The sequence below is a fragment of the Channa argus genome, chromosome 17, assembly GCF_033026475.1.
Source record: "Channa argus isolate prfri chromosome 17, Channa argus male v1.0, whole genome shotgun sequence".
NCBI classification, from domain to species: Eukaryota; Metazoa; Chordata; class Actinopteri; order Anabantiformes; family Channidae; genus Channa; species Channa argus.
In genome coordinates this window covers 5,121,905-5,147,395 of record NC_090213.1, presented here as the reverse complement: position 1 = coordinate 5,147,395, position 25,491 = coordinate 5,121,905, and the positions used below count along the sequence as shown (strand labels likewise).

At 38.1% G+C, this 25,491-nt stretch overlaps 1 protein-coding gene across 11 annotated transcripts in view; it reads right to left on the bottom strand.

Moving 5' to 3' along the window:
- The window catches only part of LOC137102203 (DNA (cytosine-5)-methyltransferase 3A-like), a 58,827-nt gene that overhangs the window by 10,737 nt on the left and 22,599 nt on the right, over window positions 1-25,491 (bottom strand). For 7 of the 11 annotated variants that reach the window (XR_010911211.1, XM_067481447.1, XM_067481444.1 and 4 more), the window contains 16 exons: window positions 23,605-23,728; window positions 23,268-23,305; window positions 23,025-23,141; window positions 7,691-7,894; window positions 6,830-6,988; window positions 6,452-6,559; window positions 5,049-5,196; window positions 4,427-4,570; window positions 3,882-3,926; window positions 3,542-3,621; window positions 2,772-2,884; window positions 1,904-2,087; window positions 1,483-1,567; window positions 785-930; window positions 544-634; window positions 321-469 (listed from right to left, as the gene is read on the bottom strand). Coding sequence is in view for 10 of the 11 variants with exons in the window: in XM_067481447.1 (XP_067337548.1) it covers window positions 321-469; window positions 544-634; window positions 785-930; window positions 1,483-1,567; window positions 1,904-2,087; window positions 2,772-2,884; window positions 3,542-3,621; window positions 3,882-3,926; window positions 4,427-4,570; window positions 5,049-5,196; window positions 6,452-6,559; window positions 6,830-6,988; window positions 7,691-7,894; window positions 23,025-23,141; window positions 23,268-23,305; window positions 23,605-23,728 (1,935 nt within the window). In the remaining variant the exon portion in view is untranslated. The remainder of the gene's footprint in view (window positions 1-320; window positions 470-543; window positions 635-784; window positions 931-1,482; window positions 1,568-1,903; window positions 2,088-2,771; window positions 2,885-3,541; window positions 3,622-3,881; window positions 3,927-4,426; window positions 4,571-5,048; window positions 5,197-6,451; window positions 6,560-6,829; window positions 6,989-7,690; window positions 7,895-23,024; window positions 23,142-23,267; window positions 23,306-23,604; window positions 23,729-25,491) is intronic. The other 4 variants (XM_067481451.1, XM_067481453.1, XM_067481452.1 and 1 more) reach the window with 2 other exon arrangements.

Sequence of the window (25,491 nt, the reverse complement as noted above, 5' to 3'; positions counted from 1 at the left end):
GATTCTAATAAGTATAAATTTGAATTGTCATATGATTATACTATAATTTGTAATATTAATCACATTCCAAAAAGTACTGTAGTAATCAAATAAATATAGTGGAGTACAGGTACGATATTGTACAGATGTAACCTACTTATCAGGTGAAATTTTGCAGACCACAGGAAGGCAGTAAACCATCTTGCGTATTTTCATTTTAGCAGCTTGAGGTGTGCAAGTCTTTATTTTAGCATCGGTCTGTGGTAACATTATAGCGTGAGCTGTATTTAGCTGATGCTAAAAACTGAGTTATGGGAATGTGGGAATTTGTTAGTTTGTACCTCTAAAAAGCGGGAGATGTCCCGTTTGTCACTGACTCCCATTGCAACCACATTCTCAAACAGCCAGAAAAATGGCCGCTCGTCTCCTGGTTTTGGTCGAGCCTCGTGGAGCAGACGGTAAAACTCGAAAAACAACCGCCCGGTTCCCTCTGTGGTAAAGATGGAGAAAGTTCAGCCTCCATAGTTCATCTCACACACAGATGAAACTTTTTTAAAACCTTACCGTAAAGACCTTTCCTTGCAGGGTTGACTATGGAGAGGTCATTGCAGGGGCTTCCTCCTATCACCAGGTCAAATGGTCCCCACTCTTCAATCTTTCAGACAAAACACAACATGAGTTCACTTCAGAACAGCAAAACAGCTATCAGGCATGTGAAAACAAATAGTCAAATGTCCACAGACCTTACGGACAATTACTTAGTCTGCCTTTAAAATCAAGAAGCAAAGACGAGACTTTCACTCACATGTTTGTGGGTCACGTTGCGAACATCTCCCACGTACATGATGCGTCCTTGGTGTCGAACCATGCCAACAGTGATGGAGTCTTCACATACCTCAGACGCCACGTACTTGTCGACCTGGATGCCCAAATCCTTCAGCACCAATAGTCCTGATTTCATACGTACATACAATTGTTACTTCAACTGTGGGAGCATCATCACTCATGTGGTCAATGTCTTCAGTTTAACACTGAGTCCTGTAAGAATTATTGTTCTCTAAACTGCACAACAGCCTCTCAAACGTAAGTAGTTTTGCTGTTAATAAAATGTTGGCTTTTTTTAAGCAAAATATTTGAAAATGTTACCTTGAACTGTGGGAACCTATGCTGGACATTTTTACCATTTATATTTAATACACTATACAGAGTAAACAAAAAACGATGAACCGAAAGAACAAGACTAGCAGCTTGCTGAGACTTACCTGCAATGACAATATTAACATGATAATACTTAGGAGGAGAGCATTTCCCTCAAAACCAAAAATGCGAACCTCAAGTTGGCACTGAAGGAATTTGAATTCTCCTTCTATAGATCATCAACACAATTTCACAACAATTCATCCAGTAGTAGATGAAATATTGCACCCACCGATCAACCAACATCTCCTATTACAGATTAATCAATAAAGAAAAGAATCATTAACTGCCATCGTACACACGTACCTGTGGCAATGCCGTCAAACAAAGAGAGGACTCTGATTGGCTGCCTCTTTTCTGCTGCAACTGGTGGATACAACTTTGCAGGCTCCTAAAGTAGAGTTGAAAGACATAAGGGACATCAGGTTAGCCTGATAATACATTCTGTGAAGAGAGCAGAAGCCTGTGCAGCTAATTACATATAAGCCCTATTTGTGTGGATGGACTTGTCATTTTAGATTCAGAATGATTGTTTTTTAGAAGATTAGTTTATGTCATTTTATTAAACAAACAGTTTAATGTTTAAAGGACATTTCTGTCTAAATATACTGAACTGTCCAGCAATTACTACACTTTTTCTGACTACTTTGTCATTCTTTTGTGTGTTTGTTGTGTTGCTGTCTAGTAGATATCTGGTTCCCCTCTGAGATGTAATAGTCTTACTTACAAATTCCTGTTCATGGTTGTTGGCAAAGAAGAGCTGTAGTCTGCAGGGCCAGTCATCGCGACGCCGCAGTAGCCCGTAGGTGCTACGTGGTCCACACATGTAACAGTTCCAGGGGTCTTCATTGATGGCTGCAACCGCTGAGCCGGCTCCTACCAACAGATCCACACACTCTACACAGAAACACCTGCACAAACACACACACACACACACACACACACACACACACACACACCATCAGATCTGTTTCTGTCAAACAACTTGCTACAGACACAAATGCATTGGCATGGTTGCTAATAATGTATTTGATATGCAGATCAGCAGATCACCTGGATGCAATAGAATATTTTGAACTCAAGTTAAAATCACACATGCTTTCACAAACCTGCTTAATGTCCGTCCGAATTTGTTTAGAACAAACCAAAAACGGCTGCTCGTCTGCACATGCCTAAACTGTCCTTTTAAATAGTGAAAAATAATTATCGGCTAAATAAAGCTGTTGATTAGACTTTGGCGCCTGCTGTACGTCAGGTTGATTGCTGGGTTTAAAAGCTTTTCATTTTCACAGAGTAGACAGGAAACACTGGCATCTAGTGCACTTTTGGGGTGAAATTCATTATTGTCACTCCTGATCTGTGCTGTGTTTGCCAGAATCAACTGTGTGCTCTGTATTTACATGATTAAATCTGTTTCACGTGAGTCGGCTGACTCAGTTGCCAATAAAGGGGAGCCATGCATCACATCACGCTTTGACTGTGATGGGTAAATTGTTTTAGTTAATGTGAAATCCAAAACCTTGTTCTGGCCACTACACAAAGAAACTGCAGCCATCCAGTGCCACATTCAACAGAGTAAATAGTACATCACTGACCTACAGCAGTTGTTGTTGCCACACATGAGCACTTCTCTGCCTCCACAGCAGATGGTGCAGTAGGACTGGTAGCCATCATCATCGTACTGGTAAGCACATTCCAGGAACGAGTTCTGCACAAAACAACAGAAAAGTAGTTATTTCCACTGTTATTAAATCATCTTTTTCTACTTCTGTGCATTTGCTTTAATTTTATTACTTTAGAAACAGTGACAATGTTTTAGTAACTTCCCCATGGGATACTGAAATATTTGTTGGTGCAATTCATCGTTTGGGTGTTTGGGAAAAATATTTCCCTAAATATTTTATGTCTATAGTTTCAACTTCAAAAATGTTACAATATGAAACCTTTCTCCTATGAGACTATTATTCCATAATAATAAGGGCAGGGGGCCCGTGGTGTAGAGCTTCTGAAGTCACTGTTCATATTTCTTGTTTGTAAGAATTTAGTTTGTGGTCATTTAGAGATAAAATTACCAAAACTAATTAAAAGTAATGAATGAAAATAATGAAAATAAATAATGAATGAATGTCTACTATACAGTATCTATGGAAAAGGTGCAAAATGTCCCAAAGCTCCCATAACATAAAATGAAATGACTGAAAACACATAAAAAAACGGCAAAAAGACACAAAACTTCCTAAAACAACCACAATTACCAACTAAAGACTCAAAACAAACGAGAGGGGGTGACGTGTTCATGCACAGGGGCTTATTTTGCCATGATCCATCCATCCATGGTCCAAGGTTTATCAGGGAGGTTTCTTACCTTGCAACCCTGGCACATTGCTCCTACAAACAGAGGATGCTCCAGAGAGACGTTGAGGCTTCCACACGAGATACAGATATCTAAAGAAACACGCACAGAAAGGTGTGCAAACTAAGTCTTCTACTGCTCTGGAGGAACAAATATCAATAATGTTTTGAATAATGATGATCATTAATGCTAATATAACGCTTACTACAAGGGGCAGGTAATAAAATATTTCTGCAAGCCAGTCTTTGGCTAACAGTGTCTTCCCTTAAAGAAGACACACTACAACTACTACATCAAGACTTTATATTGCAAGTAACAATAAGCCACAAACTAATTATTCTCAAAATGTTACCTTCAATGTTTCTGGTCTTCTTTTTGATCTCATATATTAGTCTCTCTAGAACAAAACATACATAAAAGCATGAACATTTTGAATATGCATACAAGCAGACAATTCATAGATAGATAAATAATTTGTACAAACAATATGTAGTCAATATCTTCATTCAGCTCCAAATGTAAATGCTGTAATAATAATAATAATAATAATAATAATAAAACTGTCCTTATTTTGAGGTTTATGACATTTTTTTCTCACATTATATTATTATTTCTCTGTAGGAATAATAAATGGAATAACGTCAACAGTAAGAAAAATATATGGACTTGAATGTAAGCAGGCAATATGAAAATAAGGTTTCTGACGGCAGTATAATAAGTCTGTTTGTCATGAAGTGGGAAACACATTTTGAAAAATAATTTCATAAACGATATATCAAAGATTATTTCTCTTGATTTGAAGCTCTAACATGCTTGTCCTTCTGCAGAAAGCTTCTAAGCTAATGACCTAAATAGTTGTAGATTAATTTTGAGTGTAAAATGTGTTTGGGTGTTTACCTCTGGTCCCCTCATCTATCACCTCTCTGATCTTTGCTTTCTCGGCTGAGTTCTTGCGAGGTTTCTTTGCAGGTGGAGGCGTGTATGCCGCCTCAGGCTCTGCCCACATTTCTGAGTACACCTCCTTGTATGGATTCTGTTCCTCTGTGGAGCAAAGATATTAAATGATAACAGTTTATAGTAGTAACCAACAAAAACAGTCCAGTTTGCAAAGCAATGACTTGTTAAGGTCTGCTTTAAACTTTATCAAAGAGTTTTATTTTCTTCCTCAAGCTGTTTTTTTCTACAAAAACAACACCATGAATAATCTTAAGGAAAGTCTCTGTTAACCCCCCGCACCTTTGAGTATGGCTGTGTGAACTGAAGCCACAGTACGGCTAATGTATTTCTTATTTACTTTTCTTATTTTACTTTATTGATCCTCTAAAATGGAAGAGTGTGCCCAATTTTTTGGCTACTACGAGGAATATTACTGGCCCCCCATGTGATCATTAGATGAATAAAACATTTTACAATGAGTTTTGTGCCACAGACGGGTTTTTTGAGCCCTCAAAGAATTATATACAGTGTGTGTTTTAGACATTTATCCAGATGAATAACACATCAACAAATGTGTGTATACCCTCTCCGGGGTCCAGTGATTGTGGACCATTGGGTAGAAAGCCTGTCATAGCCCACTCTATCATCTGCCTGGTCTGGATTTCCACGCCATCGGCATCGTCACTGGCATCACAGGAAGGCACTGGCCTCCCCGCCCGCACACTGGCCACCTAAACACAAAGCAAGCAGAGACACACACCGATCAGCCACTACATTAACCCAACCTGGTTCATACAAAAAATATTTGTTTTTTCACAAAAAATATGATGAATATTTATTATGATATGATAATTGCTGATGTATCATTATGGGTGTCAGCACATAAAGTGGTTAAAATCAGCTCCATATTTACCAACAGTGAATTTTGACTTAGCTTATTTTTATTAGCTACGGTACATTTTGCCATTATCACCATCATAAGCATTTTGTAAAACACACAGTTCTCTTAATAGAGTACTTTCCCTTGAGTACCAGATTTAAAGTGGTATTTGTGGAGAATCTTTTTAGGTGCAATAGTTGCACTTGTATTGAAGTATTGGGTTTGTGCACTTCTACCAGCTCTGCACACAGTGTGTCACACTTTGCTGCGTATGAGGCTGTGTAGATGCAGACCGCTCAGACTGGCCACACTGTCCTTTATTACTTTACTCAGACCACCAGTGTTAATGTTATGGCTAAACTGTGGATATACATTACACATACAATTAGTTTAAGTTATGAGTGTGATCAATAATGTTTTAAAGCTTAATCACAGCTAGGGGATCACAAACTGATGTAAATTTATCTTTGAGGTAGCTCACTCAAGTTCAAACACACTAATGGGGAATAATTTGCACTTATAGCACTTTTTTTCTTTATTGCTACCCAAAGCACTTTACACTGCTTGTCCTACACCCATTTAAATTCACAATCACACACTCACACTCGCACACCAACGAGAGAGCTGCTATGCAGCAGGCCTGGACTCACCAGGAGCAACTAATGTGGGGGTTCAGTGACTTGCTCAAGGATACAATATTTTAATTATGGCTGTGCAATCCAACTTAAGGGTTGCCAATGAATGCGTAAGTGACAGAGACTTTTAGTAAATAAAACTAATTATAAAGAATTATTACACTTAAAAATATGACCTTGAACTAATGTGCCCACATGTTAACACTTATAAATTGTAGGCAGAGCTAGTTGAGAACAACACCTCCACAAATGCAAAATACCAATGTTATGTAAGAAAAGAATGAGTAAAATATGACCTTTAGACTTGTGTATATTTATGTTTCGGTCTTTATTTTATTGTATCTGCTGATTTTATCCGGAGAGATTTAAAGTAAGTGGAAAAACAGAAACCATTGGTTTACTGTCAGAAAGTGACATAAAAACCACACACTCCCTCACATTAGAACATTGTTTGAACATTGTGAGCATTACCTGCAAAGCCTCAAAGATGGCTTTCCGGTACATGGACTGTTTGTTGTAAGTGGGCTGGTGGAAGGCAGATGAGAAAGAGCTCAGGGGCATCAGCTTCTCCACACAAACCTGCAAATTAAAGAAATTATAATGAATATATCTATTAGATCCTCTTTGGTCTTCAAAATTAGAAGAGAAAAGGGGAAAAGATGTTAAAATGAATTCTCAAAAAGCCTTGATTATAGAGATTTGGATCTGTATGATTTGTTAGGGGAAATATGGCCAATTATTATCAAAATGGAAAATATTACACACAAGTCAGTATCAGATATGGATATTTCACTACAACAAACCAGTATCAGAAGGAGAACAACATGAAGCCAATGGTCAGCTGCTTACCACAGAGAATTTGCAGTCTCCAAACCACATGACCCAGCGAGTGCCATCAGCAGCTCGACTCCGACCGCTCATCCACCAGGACACGATCCTGCCAGGCCACCATGAGAAACCTCGCAGCTTCCCAAACACCAGGGTACCAATGCCAAAGCCCCGGCCGTCCTGTTAGCGCACACACAGAAAATAAAGGTAAATATTTAGACAGCACAGGTTGTAATATGATAAGAGTCCACACCTGTTTTGTACAAACTGTGTGATGAGTGGTGTGCGATGTGCGTTTTCATTAGAAAAGTCAGTTTCAACAGCGCATCAATTTCTAAAAGATTACCAGACTTTAAATTAGCAGGAAGACCAAAAACTGGATAAAAACTGTATTTTCTCAGCTCCAGTCCCATGTTGTCTCTTATTTGCTTTAAACTGAAAAGCTGACTGAGGTACGTTATTATGAGAGATGTGATAATTCAAAATGAAGGTGAGAGAGATACGAAATCTACAAGGGGGTTGTCAACATTGTGACTCTTTTCAGTCTTTTTTAAATTGTTTGTCTCCGGGGGCCCGATGACACCTTGGGCATGTGGGTATGTGCATGTGCCTGATAGACCACCCAGTAATCTATCCATGCTGTACAGCCATGCTGGCTGAACTTATTAGTCACTCCATTGGCCATTTCTTGTCTGGCTGTGCTGTAAACCATATTTCACAGAGAACAAGGACATTCCACGATTAAAAAGATGCATAATATGATTAGGATTTAAAACTATTTCTGTTTTTAGGGAAGTAACTCCAGAACAGCTGCTAATGAATGTTTTGGCGAGGACATGCTCCAACATCTGTAGCACATACAGTAACCACTGGCTGATGTACCTGGTATTCAATCTCACTCGGGGTGGGCTGGTCTCCCCTGGCAACTGGCTCCGGCGTCACGGCAACTGTGGGCGAGGCGGGGTCTGTGTGTTGTGAAGGGGGCTGAGGGGCTGGACTGGCCGGGTCCTCCTCCTTCTGGAAGTCAGCCTCTGATAGGTCATCCATGATGTTCATCTCTGCCTCTCTGTAAGCCCTTTGCTCTGCCTGTTAGAGAAACAAGCAAACACACCATAAAGTAGCGATCAAACTGCAATAATTGATTCTTTTTTCATGATGGACTAACACAAAGTGACTTTGTGTGGAGTTTCTTTCTTTGTTGGGGAGATATTTCCTTATCTGATTCAAAAGTCTAAGGACAGAGGGTGTCACTGTTGTGCAGACTGTAAAGACTGTAAGGGCTTTTATAAACCTGATTTCATAAATACAAATAAAAACAAAATGAATTTTCCTGTCATTCAAAATAATAAATATATATCCTGTATTTTGGGAACTTTCATAGCCTTTTACAAGGCTAACAAAATTCCTTGGTAGGCTACAAACTTTAACCTAGTGTTAAGATTTACCACTAACAAGTCCTCGTGATTCACCATTTAAGGCTGAGTTTTTATCAGAGTTTCCTTCGGGGAAAACGCCTCCATGCATATAGCCTCCTCCACTAGTGCTGACACGATTAGATAATGGATTACTCATACAAATACTCATACAAAGTAAAAATACACATCCTTCGCAAGAGCTGTTCAGAAATGAATGTTTTTTCCCTTTGCAGTTTAAGTAATTTTGGGGACAATTTTACTCTTTAATTGTATAGTTGACCAAGAGAGATATGGAGAATAATACACAATAAACTTACAGAAAAGCAGATCATTTGATTAAAATTTAGTTTTTACATTTTTATAAAAATAAACTCCTCCGACGCATTTTTAAAATAAATGCAAGTCATAATAGTAGATCATCTTCTCTTTTCTGTGTAGGAGAAGATGCTTTCGTCAATATATTTTTTTAACTGTTAGATCAAGTATAGACCAGAACACCAACAAGAGACATCTACACACTGGCCCCAAACCTGAAAACAATCACCAAGGATTGACAATAGTTGTTATTATATATTAGACATGTTGAATATCTTCTGTCTCTGGCTGATTTTGTTTTGTGCATGTTTTATGTACAGATGTGGACTATTATAGGATGTGCTAATTACAGGAGACATTTGAAACACTAAATTCCATTAGACACAGTCCATAACATGCTCAATTTGAATAGGACCTGTAAACTTATAATAACAAGAAAGTTTTTTCACGATGAACTATTTTTCATAGCCCTTTTTTATTGCCCCAGGTACAATTTATTTACACATTTGTTTGTAAACTGTCCCTTTGTAAATAAAGTATTTTTAAAGAGCTATTTATTTAGTCCAATATTCTGGTTTCAATTAAAGTACTAAAGTTTACACAACTATTAACAGACAACCAGACCACTACATGTCTTAGTTGTTGATCAATTCTGACTGTCCAGCTGAGGAAATCTTTCTCTCATTTGTTTTCCCCACAATTTGCTAATTTATCATATACATTTTGTTTAATTCTTACAAGCAAACTCCTACAAGCAAACACTCAATAGCTGATGTTTTATGTGGGTCTTTCCAAGTGATGTGGCCACTGCTCTAGATCAAGGCCTTAGTGCCCCCAAGCTGTAGGAACAATCCTTTAATTGTTCCTCTAAACAGGAAGCGAGTAGGGAGAAAGGGTGTGGCGAGGAGGGAGTTCAATGGGTTCAGCTCAGGAAAGACAGACAGAAGGAGAGAGTAAATAGGATTATATTATAAAATGAGGAGTACAATGCAAACAGAAAGAAAGTGGAGCATGTTTGATAGGAGAGAGAAAGACAGAGAGAGGACACAGAAACACAGGAAGCTGTGCATGAGTTAACAAAGTTTGTGAGACTATATAAACCTCAATGTTGTTCGGCTTAGAGACAGTGGCACTGAAGAAAAGACAGGAGGCAGAGCTGGAGGTAGCAGAGCTTAAGATGTTGAGGTTCTCTTTGGGAGTGATGAGGATGGACAGGATCAGGAATGAAGACATCAGAGGGACAGCTCATATTAGATGTGTTGGAGATAAAAGTCAGAGAGGCCAGATTGAGGTGGTTTGGACATGTTCAGAGGAGAAACTGTGAATATATCTGTAGAAGGATGCTGAGGTTGGAGCTGCCAGGCAGGAGGTCTAGAGGAAGACCAAAGAGGAGATTTATGGATGTAGTGAGGGAGGACATGAATGTGTAAGACTATATAAACCTGCAACAAGAGATGTTTTGGCTGCATGGCGACAGTAGAAACAAGCTCTATACACAACATATGACCAATCTAAAAGGTGTCATGGTGCAAACTGTTAGCAAACCTTTTTTACGCACAGTGAATAAAATAAAAAAAAAACATATTAATTTCGGAGTCCACTGGTCCCTCACATTTTAGCTGTTTGAGGCTAAACTCTGTTCAACATCTAGGGTCTATCAGGTAACAAACCATGGGATTTTAGAGCATTTTGACTTTAAAAGAGCTGCCTGCTGCTTTTGAAAATGTTAGAGATGTGAGAGTGAACCATAACAGACATAGAGCAGAACAGAACTGATTCTGGTGACAATTCCCAATTTCCCTTTAATTTTACTGCATTTGAATATGCTAATGTGTTACTGTCCATAACGTAAATCAACGTTAACTTTATTGCTCACACAACATTAGATCCATGTCTGATTGTCCTGGAAGAGGTATGTCTACTCTGTTCCTCCTCATGAGGTTTATTTCATTTTCTCTGTTAAATGTTTAATAACCTGCAATTTGTGGAAGTGGTTTCCATATATAAAATGATTGCTATGAGCAATCGAGGGAGTAAGGACAGTGGATGCTGTAGAGTCTGTGAAGCCATGGGGCAAGATTAGGATTTGGGATTTTTGGTTTGATCCACAGTTTATATAAAAACACTAATAAGAGCAGCTATTCTATTAGCAACTGCTGTACCACAGTGACTATTTTAACCACACTATAGCAAGTTTACGAAAGCTTTTATAACCCTTGTGAATATTCTTTGGCAACATTAACATGCACAATCAGAAGTTTGTGGGCCTAAAATGTTGGGATGTGCTTAAAACAACATGTTTGTAAGACATTTCTTATGAACCTATCTGAAGTCAGAAGAAACTTTGGGAGGCCTATGTAGAAATAGTCAGTGATCAAAGAAGCCAACTTAAAAATAATCATAACCTCACTGGTTACTACACTCACTGTGGCCCAGATGTAAAATCCCACGACTCCTTAGAGCATTTCCATGACCTAAAACATTCTTCCTTTTTGGTTTTTAACACTGGAGAGAACAACTTGGCTTCTCCCCTATAGCTTCAGTAGACAACCACAATGTAATGTAGTGAGTCAAAGAAGTTGCGTAAAAAATGTATGCTGAATTTGTCCAGAAAAGGAAAAAAGAGAATGTAACAAGGGGATGAAAGTGGGAGGGATGACAACATAAATTAAAGTGGAAGAGACGGTAAAAGTGATTGTCAGGTCATTACAGTTCTGCCTTCAGTTTGGCCTTGAGGTGAGAAGGTCCCTCTTCCCCAGCTCCCGTTGACCTCTACGCTCATAAAATCCTAATCAGCCTGTTACACGGATCACTGACAGACCACTCACACACACACACACACACAAACACTGGCTTCTAAAAAATATAAAACAAAACGTGTTTCTTTACCTTCTGCAAAAAAGTAGCAGTATGTGCTAAATCTATACTGCACACAAATTAATGTGTAGTATCTAAAATGTTCACACTGCACACATAACCAAATAGAGGAGTCCAACTACACCGGATGCATAATGCCCTGCGATTTGTATGAATGTGATGCGATGAACACAGTGCAATGCACAAAAGAAATAAAAGCTAGCTGCTCACAGCTGGAGTAAAATTACTCAGTCCAACAAAGATTATCCACCCATCCATACATCCATCCATTAACTGTACCACTTATCCTGTCAAGGTTCGCCGGGGGATGGAGCCTCATGTCATTGGGTGAGGCACGTTACACCCTGGATAGTTTTCCTGTCTATCTCTGGACCAATGCAGAGAGACATTCACATACAACCATTCACACCTACGAGCAGTCTAGCGTCACCAGTTAACCTAACATGCTTGTCTGTGGACTGTGGGAGGACACTGGAATAACCGAAAGAAACCCATGCATGTACAGGGAGAACATGCAAACTGCTGACAGGTAGATTTGAACTGAGACAATCTTGCAGTGAGGAAGTGATGCTAACAACTCCCCCAATGTGGCAAAAATGTTAGAAATCAAAAATCTTTGGAATTGTATCGGTATGAAAAGAAAGACATGTGCTGTCTATTTGATATGCGTTATTAGTGTGTTGTGTTTTTCTTACGGTAAGATTTATGATGTTCCTGTTGATACTTTTAATTAGTACTTTTTAGCATTAGCAGTAAAATTACTATGTGTTCCAAGATGTCATGCAAAATTTGTTTAGCTTCCACATTCTCTCATCTCATGTTGTAGTGATTCCTGTCAGCATCTGGACCAGATCATCTCAAAGAGTTGGACCCAAATCTTGTTGCAAAGATCTCGGCCAAAATCCTGCATTTAACCGATTGAAACTGTGTTTGTTGCCTGGCAACTGAGCTGATTGAACCATCCATCAGGAAGCTTTTTTGGCTTTCAGAGATGAGTCACTGAAGACAGATAAGTTTCAACTAATCTGCTCTGTTTTCTGAGTAAGCTCCACAGAACAAAGTGAGGGGTCAGCTTCATGCAAAAAAAGGCTAAAGAGCTTCTACATAATTTGTTAAGTAAAATACTTCTGACACCACATAAAGTGCAATTTAATGCCTTTCTCACAGTCATGTTGACCAAAGTGTAAAAACAGTAAGGCCCCGACTGGTTTTCCACTTTTGATGCACTTTGTAAGAATATTTAATAAGTATGTAAGTCATAATTTTTAATAAACACACCCTGGACTTGTAAAAGCAGAAGGAATGGGTGGCTGAATTGATAACCAATGCCCATAGTCACTAAAACCAAAAATGAATTGCATCTACTCACAGGAAACCTCTGTGTTCCGCGAGCCTGAATTAGTTTGTTCATCTGTGCTGTAGACCTCTGATGTTCACAAATACATCACCAAGACACAGTGCTCTAATCGGTGACACTGTGGTATCATTCCGAACGCATGGTCGAGATTTTCTTTTAAGATGTATATTGTAGCTTTAAATTATAGTTTTGCAAAAGTTTTTACACTGTAATTTGTACATAAAACGTTTCTCTAATTTGCATTTAACTGCTGCACAGCAAACAGACAAGCTTAGTGACTGTTTCATTGTAAGGTCATTTATTTAAAGTGGAAACTCAAAATGGGAGGTGGGGAGCAGAGGAGCAGTTGTGCACATGGGGCAGCAGCGGCTGAATAAGGGTGGGTGTGTGGGGGATGTGACCGTGAGACACAAACACATGTCGGGGTTTTTTTCCTATTTTTTTAACGCATTGATCAGGAGCAATTACTCACAAATGGCCATTTTCAAATCAACCAAACGTGTGGATTTTGTTGGAAAAACAATCTGTATGGCTGTCACATACTAACACGGCCCACCTGGACCCCAGACTCTAGTTTGCCAAATACAGATGAACCTTCACCTTTCATCATTAACTTTACATACATCTATAATTTAATGCTACCAAATTCACTTTCGAAACAATTGCTCATGTTTGGTTGTAAATAAAATTTAAAAAACCTGAATGTCAACCACGTGTGCCCCACAGAACTGGGAGTCATGATGGTATGATGTCATTATGAAGCTGTGTGAAAGTGGTCTTTGGAACAGTGTGGTATTGTCACAAAAAGTTCAACCATGGACATGCCGTGGGTCTCATGTGAGGGACAAATCAAAGCAGGAGGGGGCAGAAAGGAGATTGTAATGTTGTGAGTTACCACTTTGAACTCTGCTAAACCTCTTGGCCTGGTCAGTGTTTTCACCATCAGTGCCTCCACTCTGACCTCTGACCCCTCACCCCGTGACCTAATCAATGAGCCTTTTCTTATACTACAGCTTTTTCAAGACCATGACCGACCCTGACCTCATGTTGAACCCGACATTGCTCAACACACACACACTCTACAGTTTTAAATAAGCAGTAAAGATGACTCTATTTCACAGTGTTGATAGGCAGCACATCGAGAACAGGCTCCTTCTTTGGCATCGATTGCAGTTGTGGAACGTTTTAACATACACAATGAGTGCTTTTCTGTGAAACTATCCTCAAGCCTCTTATAACAGAATAGACCTAACATCTGTCTGATGGCTGTTTAAATAACACAGTGTTTGACCAGATTGAAGCTCAATAGTTTGGAGACTTGGTGTTGTAGTTTTACGTAATTTTAACCCAACAGTGAAATGTGCTGGTGATTTGATGTTATTTTGTAATTATTAGCATGTGTGGAGCATATTTCTGTCGAGTGCAACAGAAGAAAATGTTAATCCACATGTTAAGCTGTTAAACCCATCCATATCCTGTGAAAAAACAACTGAGGGTTTTAAATAAAATAAAACATAACCAAAACAAACAAATGAGCACAACTTTTTACCAGTTGGTTGAAATAATTTGACAGGGTGGTGCAGTTTTCCAATTATTAACTCATAAGAGCCCAAACATTTACAGACTAGAGTGTTATGAGAAGCTGCATAATGTTACAGTACACCATAAATGTTTTGCACATTTTTTAGTACTGATTACTTTTTGTACAGCTACATTTTTTTTAAACTTCTGGCATGATGTGGACAAACTTTAAAAGGTTGGGGTTGGTGTTCACAGGACACCATACAATAGATCCATTTAAATGCTTTTCAGGTCAGTGGAAGAGGTGCAATTATTTCAAACTGTTGATTTAGGTCCTTATTACCTAAGTTACCAGAAAATAAAAAAAAATGATCTCTGTTAGGTCTTGTCAAACTCTTTAACACGTGTTTCTCTTTTACATGGAAAAAAATTAATCAGCACTTGACTTCTTCCAAAAGAAACACCCACTGTACTTACAACATAAAACTAAACTTACCATGCAATAAGTTGCTGGTGACACAATCAGGGTATCACTTCCTATTTTTATATAGAAAAAATAATTTCCACACACAGACACGTACACACAGTTACATACTTTGCAACACTTGCACACAGTGGAACTGAAAAAAATGTAAATGACTTACAGACAGCACATGGCAGCTCTGCAACTGCAACCCTTCCTCCCTGGGTCTCTTTCTCTCCGTCATTTTCTTCATCTATCTCTTCTATCAATCTCTCACCTCCTCCACCCAATACTTCTACACTTTTCTCTCCGTGAGTCTCCTCTGCTTTACTCAAGCCCTCATGTCTTCTTTACCCATTCTCTCTCCCTCTCTGCTGATTGGCCCACAGTGAAGTGTGTGATTTATTGTCTCCTTTACCAAACACATGTTTTGGTAAATTTTCACACACACACATGCACACTGACACACACACACACACACAAATCTAGGTTAGTGTTTGTGTGTATGTAAGGTGTGTACATGCACTAAGGTGAAAGGTTGGGTAAACCACTGGACTTCACATTCTAACACAAATGGACTTTGCAGAGCTACTGTAGCGTTAAATACATTTAAAGCTGAAAATTTGGGACAATGACTGCGATGATGCATAGTCACAATTTAGATATAATATCGCCTTTATAAATAGGTTTCAGATAAGAAATTAGAAAACAGGTGTTTATTCATACATCCAGAAGACATGAAACATTAACTTCGTTTTGAAGTTATAGCTCCAATAGTGGAAAGAAGTTTTCTCTGACTCTCACCTACAGCTTGGTCAACTAAACAGCACCTTCCTACCTGAGTTCACACATCCAGATCTACAATCCCTAAAATCACAGCCTCTGGTGATTCCTACACCACACAGCAAAAGATCAAATTAAAAATCATTTAAAAATAGCTGATCTTCCATCTTGCAAATATTATGATGTGTAAAGTCAGAAAGAGGGTAACAAGTGAACAGCACAATGAATTAGATGAAGGAAAGTCAATGCTATGTTAGTTTAGACAATACTACAAGAGATAAGTAAAAACTGAAAATCACAACATATGGTGAATATGATCCATCCTTCTGTACCTTGTCCTTTAGACATTCTTCTACTTGACAAAACAAATAAGGCGTAGAAAATTCTGAAAGGCATACAACTAAAACTATCATGAGAATATTTCCAACACAACTTCCAAATGGCACAACCTTATTCCACAGTACAACCTCTACAACCAGTTTTCTGATCTACTATCAGCAGGACCAGATTTATTTTAGGAACATTTTAGAAACAACTCAAGTAAAGTAGAACGAACAAAAAGTGTTTTGAATTTGTAAGAGAACAAACAATTAAGGCTGAGACACAGGGGATATTAATGCCTGCTTAAATGTAAAAAACAGCAAATGTGCAGGTCAATTTAGTTTGTGTAAAATAAATTGAACAAAGATTTTTGTTTGCAATAAATCAAATTTTTCTTGTGTAATAAGATAATAATCATAATAACGTCTCTTTAAAATCTAATTTGTGTTCATACAAAAAACATCCATAACAAAACACTCACTGTCAGTTTGTGGCAGTAGTGAGCAAACAAACATAGCAGCTCGTGTACAGAAACTACTAGCTTCTCTAAAAAAAAAACCAACAAGCTTTTAAATATCCAAAACAATCAGCTTTTCCAAGTATTTCACGAGCAAATAAATTCATTCAACACCTCAAGGCCTAGAAATGCATTGTGGTCTCTAACCTCCTCACTCACGAGGGGACTGTGGCTGAGTTGATAAAGTAGTCGCCCACAAACGACAACGTCAGTGATGCGACTCTCGCTTCCTCCTGCCCAGATGTTGAAGTGTCCTTGGGCCAAGTTGCCTTTGGCGTGTCATTACTCATAAGTCGCTTTGGATAAAAGCATCTGCAAACTGACTAATTGTAACACTGTGTTTGGCTGAGTTTTTAGAGGTGAAAACAAGGTCACAGTTAAGTGTGTGTGCAACATGTGACTTGTTAGATTTAATCAGAACAAAATCAGGTTAAAGCATGGATGAAAAAAGTAGTACACTTTAATATATACAGTGCACTACACCCCCACACAGTGTTTATTTTCTTGACTGTAACTTTAGAGGAGAAGTGAGAAGACGCCAGATTTATTTTTTTATCTCAAAATGGAAAAGAGTTAGCAGAGTTACCGGGTTTCCTTCAGACAGCAGTGAGATGGGATATTGATGGTGCTGTTAACAGCTGGCTGCAGTTCAAGTGACTGACAGAGCAAATACACACAGACTCGCAGGCAGAAATCTGGAACTGGTTAACCTCTGTCTCTGTCGCTGATTTCTCCACATTTTCTCTTTCACTGTCTGTTTCACACTTTTACTCGGTTTTCCTTTCTCTTTTTTTACATCCTCACATTTGTCATCTACTGCTTCATTTGTGGCTATACATCCCTATTTACTTCTCTTTAATTTCCCTCTTCTCTAGTTCCCTTATTTCCTTGGCACTTTCCAGTTCGCCTGTTTCCTTACATTTCCTTTCCTTCTATTGTTCTGTATGTTTCTCTTTTCCACTTATGCTGTAGCATTTGTGCTTTGCCTTTTCACTCCTTCAATCCTTCTCTTATATTCTTTTCTCTAATCTTAGTGTAAAGTAAATAAATTCATCTACTCAAGTATCATACATGCATTTCCATTTCCTGCTAATTTCTACTCTCTTTGAGTTTAATTAGGAGGACAGGTACATATACTTGGCTGCTATGGATACTAGGTTACTAACTGCAAACTCTTTATAAAATAATTAAAGCTAACTCCATCTTAAGCAGCTACAATGAATTAGTGTCGCTCCGTCTCAAGTTTACCAATTCAACTTTAAAAAACACAAATAAAAATGCAGCCACATACGAAAACACCCTTGGACAAGACACAGGAAGGGGGGAGTTGTACTTTCTCAGAATATTTCATACTTTCACAACACTGAGGACTAAGTGGTTAATTTTGCAAACGGTTTCCTAAATTTGTTTTTTTGATCTTGTTGCTTCTCGCCTATATTCACCTTACTGTTAATTTCCTTTTAAAATTTCCGTTCTTTTTTAAAATAAAGATGAAGCATAAGAGAACAGCTTAAGTTTTTGTCTCAGATTCTTTCAGCACACATCACTTATAGCTTGGAGAGTAGGTGATGAGACACTAGTGTTAGTATGAAGCTTGTGTAGACAGGAAATCACACATGCTCAACCTCTCTGTAACTTTCCCTTTCTCCATCTGTAACATGCAAATGCAGTAGTCAGATAACAAGCTGGTATCATATTGACCAACTACAATATGCCTGTGTTTACATATGGTGTAGTTATGCTTGAATTTTGTGTTTGTTTCGTAACCCATGCTCTTTGATATATTGTTTCAACAGTATATGCAAAAATCACCCAACTCGAGCAAAAGAGAAAATTACATCTTTAGATTAGGAGGAAGCACCATCCTTCAAATGCAAGACTAAACCCATTCAATATTTCAGTCTGTCCAGGAACTCGCAATGTTGTGATCACGACAATTAATTCAACCAATCCCCTATGAATTCGGTGTGACTTTGCAAATTAAAAAAATCCTAAAAACAAATAAAGGGTGAAAACTTCTAAAGAGAGTGGCTCTTATCTACACACACTGTATATTGTTAACGTTGTTTGATTAAAAAGATTGGAGATCAATGTTGTGCTCTTAGATGAAGTACTGGGAGAGTAAAGGAATATCACACATAGTGTAGTGGATTACTTTCTGCATGGGTAACTAAGTAAGGTAAGATATTACTTTAATTTTTTCAACAGTAACAAGTAATGTTACAGTATTAATTTTTTGAGTGATGACCTCATCAACGGTCTTGACACATATCACACAGATTTTAAGTGCTTATCAAACTACATAACGTTGAGCTCTGTCTATCAGTCATCACCTATTTCACTCTCATTTTCTCACACACACTTTGCTTCGCTTCTCACACTCTCACATCACAAGTGTTCCAGCCAACCAGGCTGTCTGTCAATAAGACAGAAAGACTTTTCTATCTCTCATGACCACACACATCCTGTCCTTTTTAGTTTTCTCACTTTTAACAGCATCTCTGAGTTACACTAAAGCATAGCAGCAAATAATTTCCCCTGTGATAAAATAGAGCACCGGTGCCAGATATTATTACACATGTGCATAAATTCAAAAACTGACATGCTAAAATGGATATGAGTGTAGCCCTGCATGTTGTAAACAACAATTTCGACAAAACAGTTGCCTATATATGCATCCATCAACATTATTATCGAACATTTGGAGTCATTCTGAATCTGAATCCAACATTTATTCTCTTTTATCTCTGTTTTTGGTCTTCTCCATCTCCATAGAACATACACACTAGTGACAAGTTAAAGGGAAAAACAAACCAGGGAAAACGTCCAGCTGTTGCAGCCAGAATTGTATCAATGTGCCTTATTTATTCTACAAGTATTCTTCAAGTCTGGCACTCAAACGTTTTTTCCAAATGATTGTTTTGATGATAGCGGTGGAGAGCGCTATCTAACATGTCCAAAGGCCAAAAGGCCATGGCATCATTTTCATGATCATCAAACCACTGAGAGACCCCTCGCTCCCTATAGATTGGAGCAATGTTGTCCCCTCGATACATCGGAATCAACATGGTGCTGGTTTGGCTTTTTATACATGCCGCAGAGCAAGACCTCTCCTGGACAAAACATGTCAACAGCTTGGTGATAAAGGCAAGCTAGCATCTTCATCACCTACATCTGGTCTGAAAGTTGCTGGGGATTTTCTACACTGGGTCTGCAGAGAGCCTTGTCAGAGGGAGCATTAGCACCCTGTGACATGCTCACAGTTACCACAGCCCACGAAAGAATGACACTGTCAAGTTACTAACCTTGAGAGAAAATGTGAATTTTTTTTATATTATATCACTCACAAACATAAACATGTCCACTATACCCATATACATACAAATACTCACGTGCATCCTCTACTGCATGCACATAACACTGTATAGGGTTGCTGTATTTGCACGTCCCCTTTCCTCTACAGCAGGGGTAGTCAATTATGATTTAAGGAGGTCTGGATAGAGAAAATTTCCTCATGCACAGGTCTGCATTACCATGGTGTTTAAGTTGCTTTATAATTTAGTTATACATTACAATTAATTTATATACATATATTTATACCATTTTCTTTGTATCAACATCTGGACTGTGTGAAGTCAACAACTCAAACCAAACAAAGGAACATATAATTCAATGCCATTTTATCAATACTTATTTTCTGTGAAACTCTGGACTCTGCAGGGCAATATAAAATAATTAATAATAAATACAATTATAAAAAAATATTAATAATAGTAAAAGCACGCGACTCTGAGGGAAAATTTGTTAGCGAGCTGTTAGCCAGGAAATGAATGTGTCAAAACGTTAATTGATCCATCGTTTCACATTACCACTTTTAACCACTACCACCATCTCAGAGCAGGTGAGACACAGCAGTTTCGAGTTTCCTATGTATGTCCATTCTGGATTACAAGCCCGGTTTTCTGTGTCCACCTTCCGCTGTTTAGCACAAGGCATGACACACTGACCTACAATTTTGCCGCTTTCCTTTGACTTGTTTTGTCACTTATATTTACTTACTTATATTTTTCTCTCCCTGTCACTGTCACTGTTTTCACGAATGCATGTAATCTCCGCCAAAACTGAATAAAAACTCAACGAAATGTCGGTTACAGCTCCAGGTCCAGACAGGATGGAGTATGGGTCTGGTCCCGGACCACGGTCCACCTATTGATGACCCCTGCTCTATAGACTATAGTCTAATTTTTTCTTATGTCAGTATTGTATTGTATTGTTATTATGTGTCACGTACGTCTTTATTTCATTGTTTGTTATTCCTCATTTTTAGAAGCTGAATTCTTCACTGTTATCACCAGCTTGTGAATAACTTTGCTTTACATAATTTCTGCTTAATACATTGTATTTGTGTACTTGTTTTTACTTTTCTTGCTTCTATTGATGTAGACCTCAGGAAGCCCTGTGACCACATTTTATGGAAGCTAATGGGAATCTAAATGAAGAATAAAGAAAAATCAGCAGCCTCAGAGCAGTAAGACTGAACCAAACAGTTAAGCTTTGGGTCGCTTTGGACTAGAAAAAAATTAAAATAAAGAGCCAGAAACTGGCATTGGCTGATCTCTACTATTATGGAGCAGTGTAAAAGTGGTTATCACTGCTGCCTCTTAACTTGAAAGACACGGGTTTGATAACCCTTTTGTGGAGCTGTGGTGCTGCTGTGCTTGCCTGTTAAAGTGCTGAAGTATAACATTTGTGCACTTTAGGGCGATGTAAAAATCAACCAAAGGTCAAATCCCCTGTATAGATAAATATATATAGAATGAGAAGTCGATGTAGCCACATAAAGGGAAAGCCCCACTTTCACTTTTAACTGCACTTCAAGTGTTGAATAAATGTCAATTTTAAAAAGGTGAATAATTGAAAGAATACAGTTCATCTTTCGCCTGGTAACTGTCTGTGTCTGTGTGTGTGTGTGTGTGTGTGTGTGTGTGTGTGTGTGTGTGTGTGTGTGTGTAGGAGAGGGAAGTCCACTCCCTTCTAGTGTAAACACACTCACTACACAGTAAAGGGCAGGAAGACAGAAAAACAAAAGTGTGCTATAAAAGCCAGAAGAAAATGTCAAACAATGAGTAAAGTTGAAGACAATGTCGGCAAAAACATTTGTGGATGCGGTTTGGTGTTATGACAAAGTATTTACAGTTTCACCTAAAATGTAAGGAAGTAATGTCATGCAGCATACAGAAATCTGCATTCCCTTTACCTTTCAGGAAATTGAAAAAAGAGAAAAATATTAAACAGAAATTATGGCATGTGTACTCTGGTAACTCAGTACTTAATAACCTCACATTTGCAAAAGATTTCTGTTTGGCATCTAAGAGTCTTTGTATTCTTGATTTAGAAGAATAAAAAGCATACTTGCAGCAGTAATGTTCAGGTCAAAGGACTGTGAGGTTCACGGTTTGTATTGTATTTGTGTGTGGTTAATAGTGGGTTTTGAGGTATGCTTGGGATTGTTGCCCTGCTATAGAAGCCAGCTTCTTTTTACTTTCACTTTCTTGATGGACTGCATAGTATTTGCATCCAAAATGTGCTGATATTTAGTAGATAAACATTTGTATTGTTCACTTGATTAGTGCAGTGTTTCCTGTGTAGCTGACTTCTACAAACCATCTCATCAGTGAAGTACAGAGCTAGTAGAGGTCCCAAATTTTATATCAAATTTTATATCAAAAAAGTATATCAAGTATATCATTTTTGCAAACATTCGTGATGAGTCTTTCATCCTGCACAAACACTCTTGGACATGGCAGCGAAGCAATTTACCTGAGAGAATTACAATAACCAAGTTTCTCACCTAGGTCACAGTTACTTACTCAAGTTTACTCAAGGACACTGACTGTAACCAGGTTACTTAAAATGAGTTATTAAGTGTATGGAAATGCAACGAGGGAAGAATAGTCCCAATTAAGTGCAGCAGAGACAAGAGAGTGGAGGAGCTGGACTAGCTTGCCATTTGCACTTCACTTTTAAACAGCAGAAATGAAGTTCAAAAGTTATTTTTATGACCGGTCTCTCATTTTATTTGTGTAAAATCAACATTTAGCAGAAAAAACATAAAACGAGTTTATATCCGTAACACGTGACATTAACATTTCTCATGATATCAATCATTGCTGAGCTCAGTGCAGTGTAGTTGATTGGTTTGATTTTATTTCTCAGGACTATTTCCCTTTAACTTCACTAGTCATTGCAGCACAGAGCAAACCACAACTTATTTCTACTAAAGTATATCTGGAATGCTTTTCCAGATAAAGCTTTCATCTAAAGATCAAAATAAAAACCTAAACAAATCCTCTGGGCAAATGTCAGCAATTGCAAGTTTCACAGTATGCACGAGAAAGAGTTTTAAAAATTTAAATTAGATCAAGATGTGAAAATATGATCTGTTAAGTTGAAATCATGCTTTTTATTCAAGCCTAACAGAGATTTGTGGGCTTTAAAGAAACTATAAGAGAATGTAAAAGTGCTAACTGATTTTCAGATTTTAGGACTCACTCTATTTATTGTGATTGATCCGTACTTAAATTAAATTCAAGTCTCTGTAATTCTGTAGCTATAGTCACACAGACAGAGACCTAATTCTATCCCACCTCCATCTTCCAGCGGCTGAGCCATTCTTCTCTCTGTCTCCTGCTGATGTAGTATGGATCTCCAGCTTGGAAAGTCACTCTGGGAACTGGCCTCCTACGCAGTCTCGTAGCTTCACCCTACCAACATACACAAAAACACATAAAAACCTGGTATGCACATAATATAATATAATATAATCTTTAATATGTTTGTACTACTGTATTAGAGAAATTAGCATCATGTTTTTGGATGCAATGTCTCACCTCTCGGAGGGAGTCGCAGTTTCTGTCATCTGGCTCATCTGCAGAAGAAGAGAAGTTACAGGAAATAGCCCATTTGTACAGATTTAACAAGAGGTTTGATGAGTGGGGAAAGTCATGTTTTTCATCACTTTGCCCTTGCATACTTTTCCAAATGCCCTTAGACAACTGCAATCTGGAAGCTATTTAAACTCCAGGTAAACAGGTGACTTTTCACATATTTAAAGCATCTTAAATGTCAGCAAGTTCATATTATTTCAGAGGCATTTGATGTTTCAATTACTGAAAAGCATTATGAGCATGAGCAAAGCCATGTTTGAAATTTGCATTAAATCTTTACCCTTATTCTTCTCAGTTTGCTCTATTTTCCTGCGCCCACGCTTTTTGCGAGGAGAGGGGGAGGGCTCTGGCTCCTCAGGCGGGGTTGGGGGGGCATTTGCACAGGGGTCAGAGGTCGCCATCTCCTGGGAAACAGAGCAAAGTCTAGGTCTGAGAAAAGTGCTGCTCGCTTTCGTCTAGACCCATCAAAGCACTCCACAAACACAGTAATCGTACACACACTTACAGGCCTTACACACACATAAAACATGCATACACACACAAAGAGCTACTGCAGTACAAGCACATACCTATTAGTCTGCTATTGACTACAACACAGAGCAGGTACGTCCAGCAGAGTGTGTCTGCATTGGATCAGTGTAATAAACACCACCGGCTCCCATTTTCACACACAAAAACACACACACTCTAATGAGATGATACAAATGCTATTAGCAGTGCAGATGATTAATGAGCACATGATGTGGGTGCAACTTTGTTAAATGATCATAATCCCTCACAAAATTATGTAAAAAATTACAAATAATGTAAAATAACCTCAGAAAAATAAACTTAGTGTAATTACTCATTGTAAACTTGTACTAGCAAAATATTGATGCTGCAGAATGGAGTTTTTTTAATTATGCACTCAAACAATCTCCTGTAAATTATGCTGTCTGTAACACAATGGCTTATCCATTTGCTCACCAGAATTAATGATGCTAGACTCTGATGTGTCCACTCTGAAAAGGCCAGTGGGGGGTTTTATGTGTGTATCACTAACAGGCTAACTAACAGATTTTATAGTTGGGTAGTTAAAAAGTGGGTGAATGTGAAGCTCAAAGGCTACACTAACACTGGCTAGTGCTAACAAGCCTACAAAGGCTGTAATGAGCAGGTGAGGTGGCCTGTAAAAGGCAGTGAAGGTGAGTAAAAGAGCCTTGGGAAAGACTGAAATCTGCCAGCACACATTTTTAACAGTAGGTAGCCAAACAGAAACAGGTTTTTAATGTTTGGGTCGATTTCTGTTGGCTTAAAGGCTTTTTGTGCCAAGGACAGCCCACTCATATACGAAAATATAATATTTTCCATTAATACTCAGCTAATAAATACAATAAATGTGACACTGCATCCACCTAGTTCGTAGAGTTTGTTCAGGATCAAGTTACAAAAGGTAGCCTGGTCTGTCAGTCAACAGAAAACAAAGTGCAACTGTTTTGATAATGGAATACTCATTATAGTTCCTATTGAACAAATGGTTAAATATTGGGTTCTAGCCTAAGCATCTTTGCATTTTGGGCTGTTAATTAACAAAACATAACTTTATTATTTGGAATATTTGCTACAGTAAATCTGATACTTAAAATAGCATATAACTGATATTTTCATATATAGCTTCATTTTCTTGATCCAAATCCTACAGATTAAGTTTAAAAAATATTATGTTTAGCTTAAATTACTGATATGCAATCCAATATGCAAGACCCTAATAAAACTTAATAAAAGTTCAAAAAAATGACACAGTGAGATGCTGTAGAGTGACAATATACTCTCTATGTATTTTTGTTTCTGAAATTACAGTATCACTCACTTCACGCGAGGCTGTGCAGTGTTTTTACAGAGTGGAGCAGATTCTCTAATAGACCATCTTTGCCTGGCTCAGTGTTCATCACCTCCTATCACTTTGTGCCATTTTTACCTCACCATCTAAAATCAGACACATTACTTTTAAAATTCAAACTGTAATTTTCACTTTCTTGTAAAGCACAACACTACACTGTAGAGCACGGCTGTGAAGGAGATTGGCATTGCGACATGAGCAGGTAGAGATGGAAAAAAAACATTAGAGTTCAGCAGAGAAAAGATCCAGTTTTGGTTGGCTTGATTTCAGTCAACCCAAATATGGCCG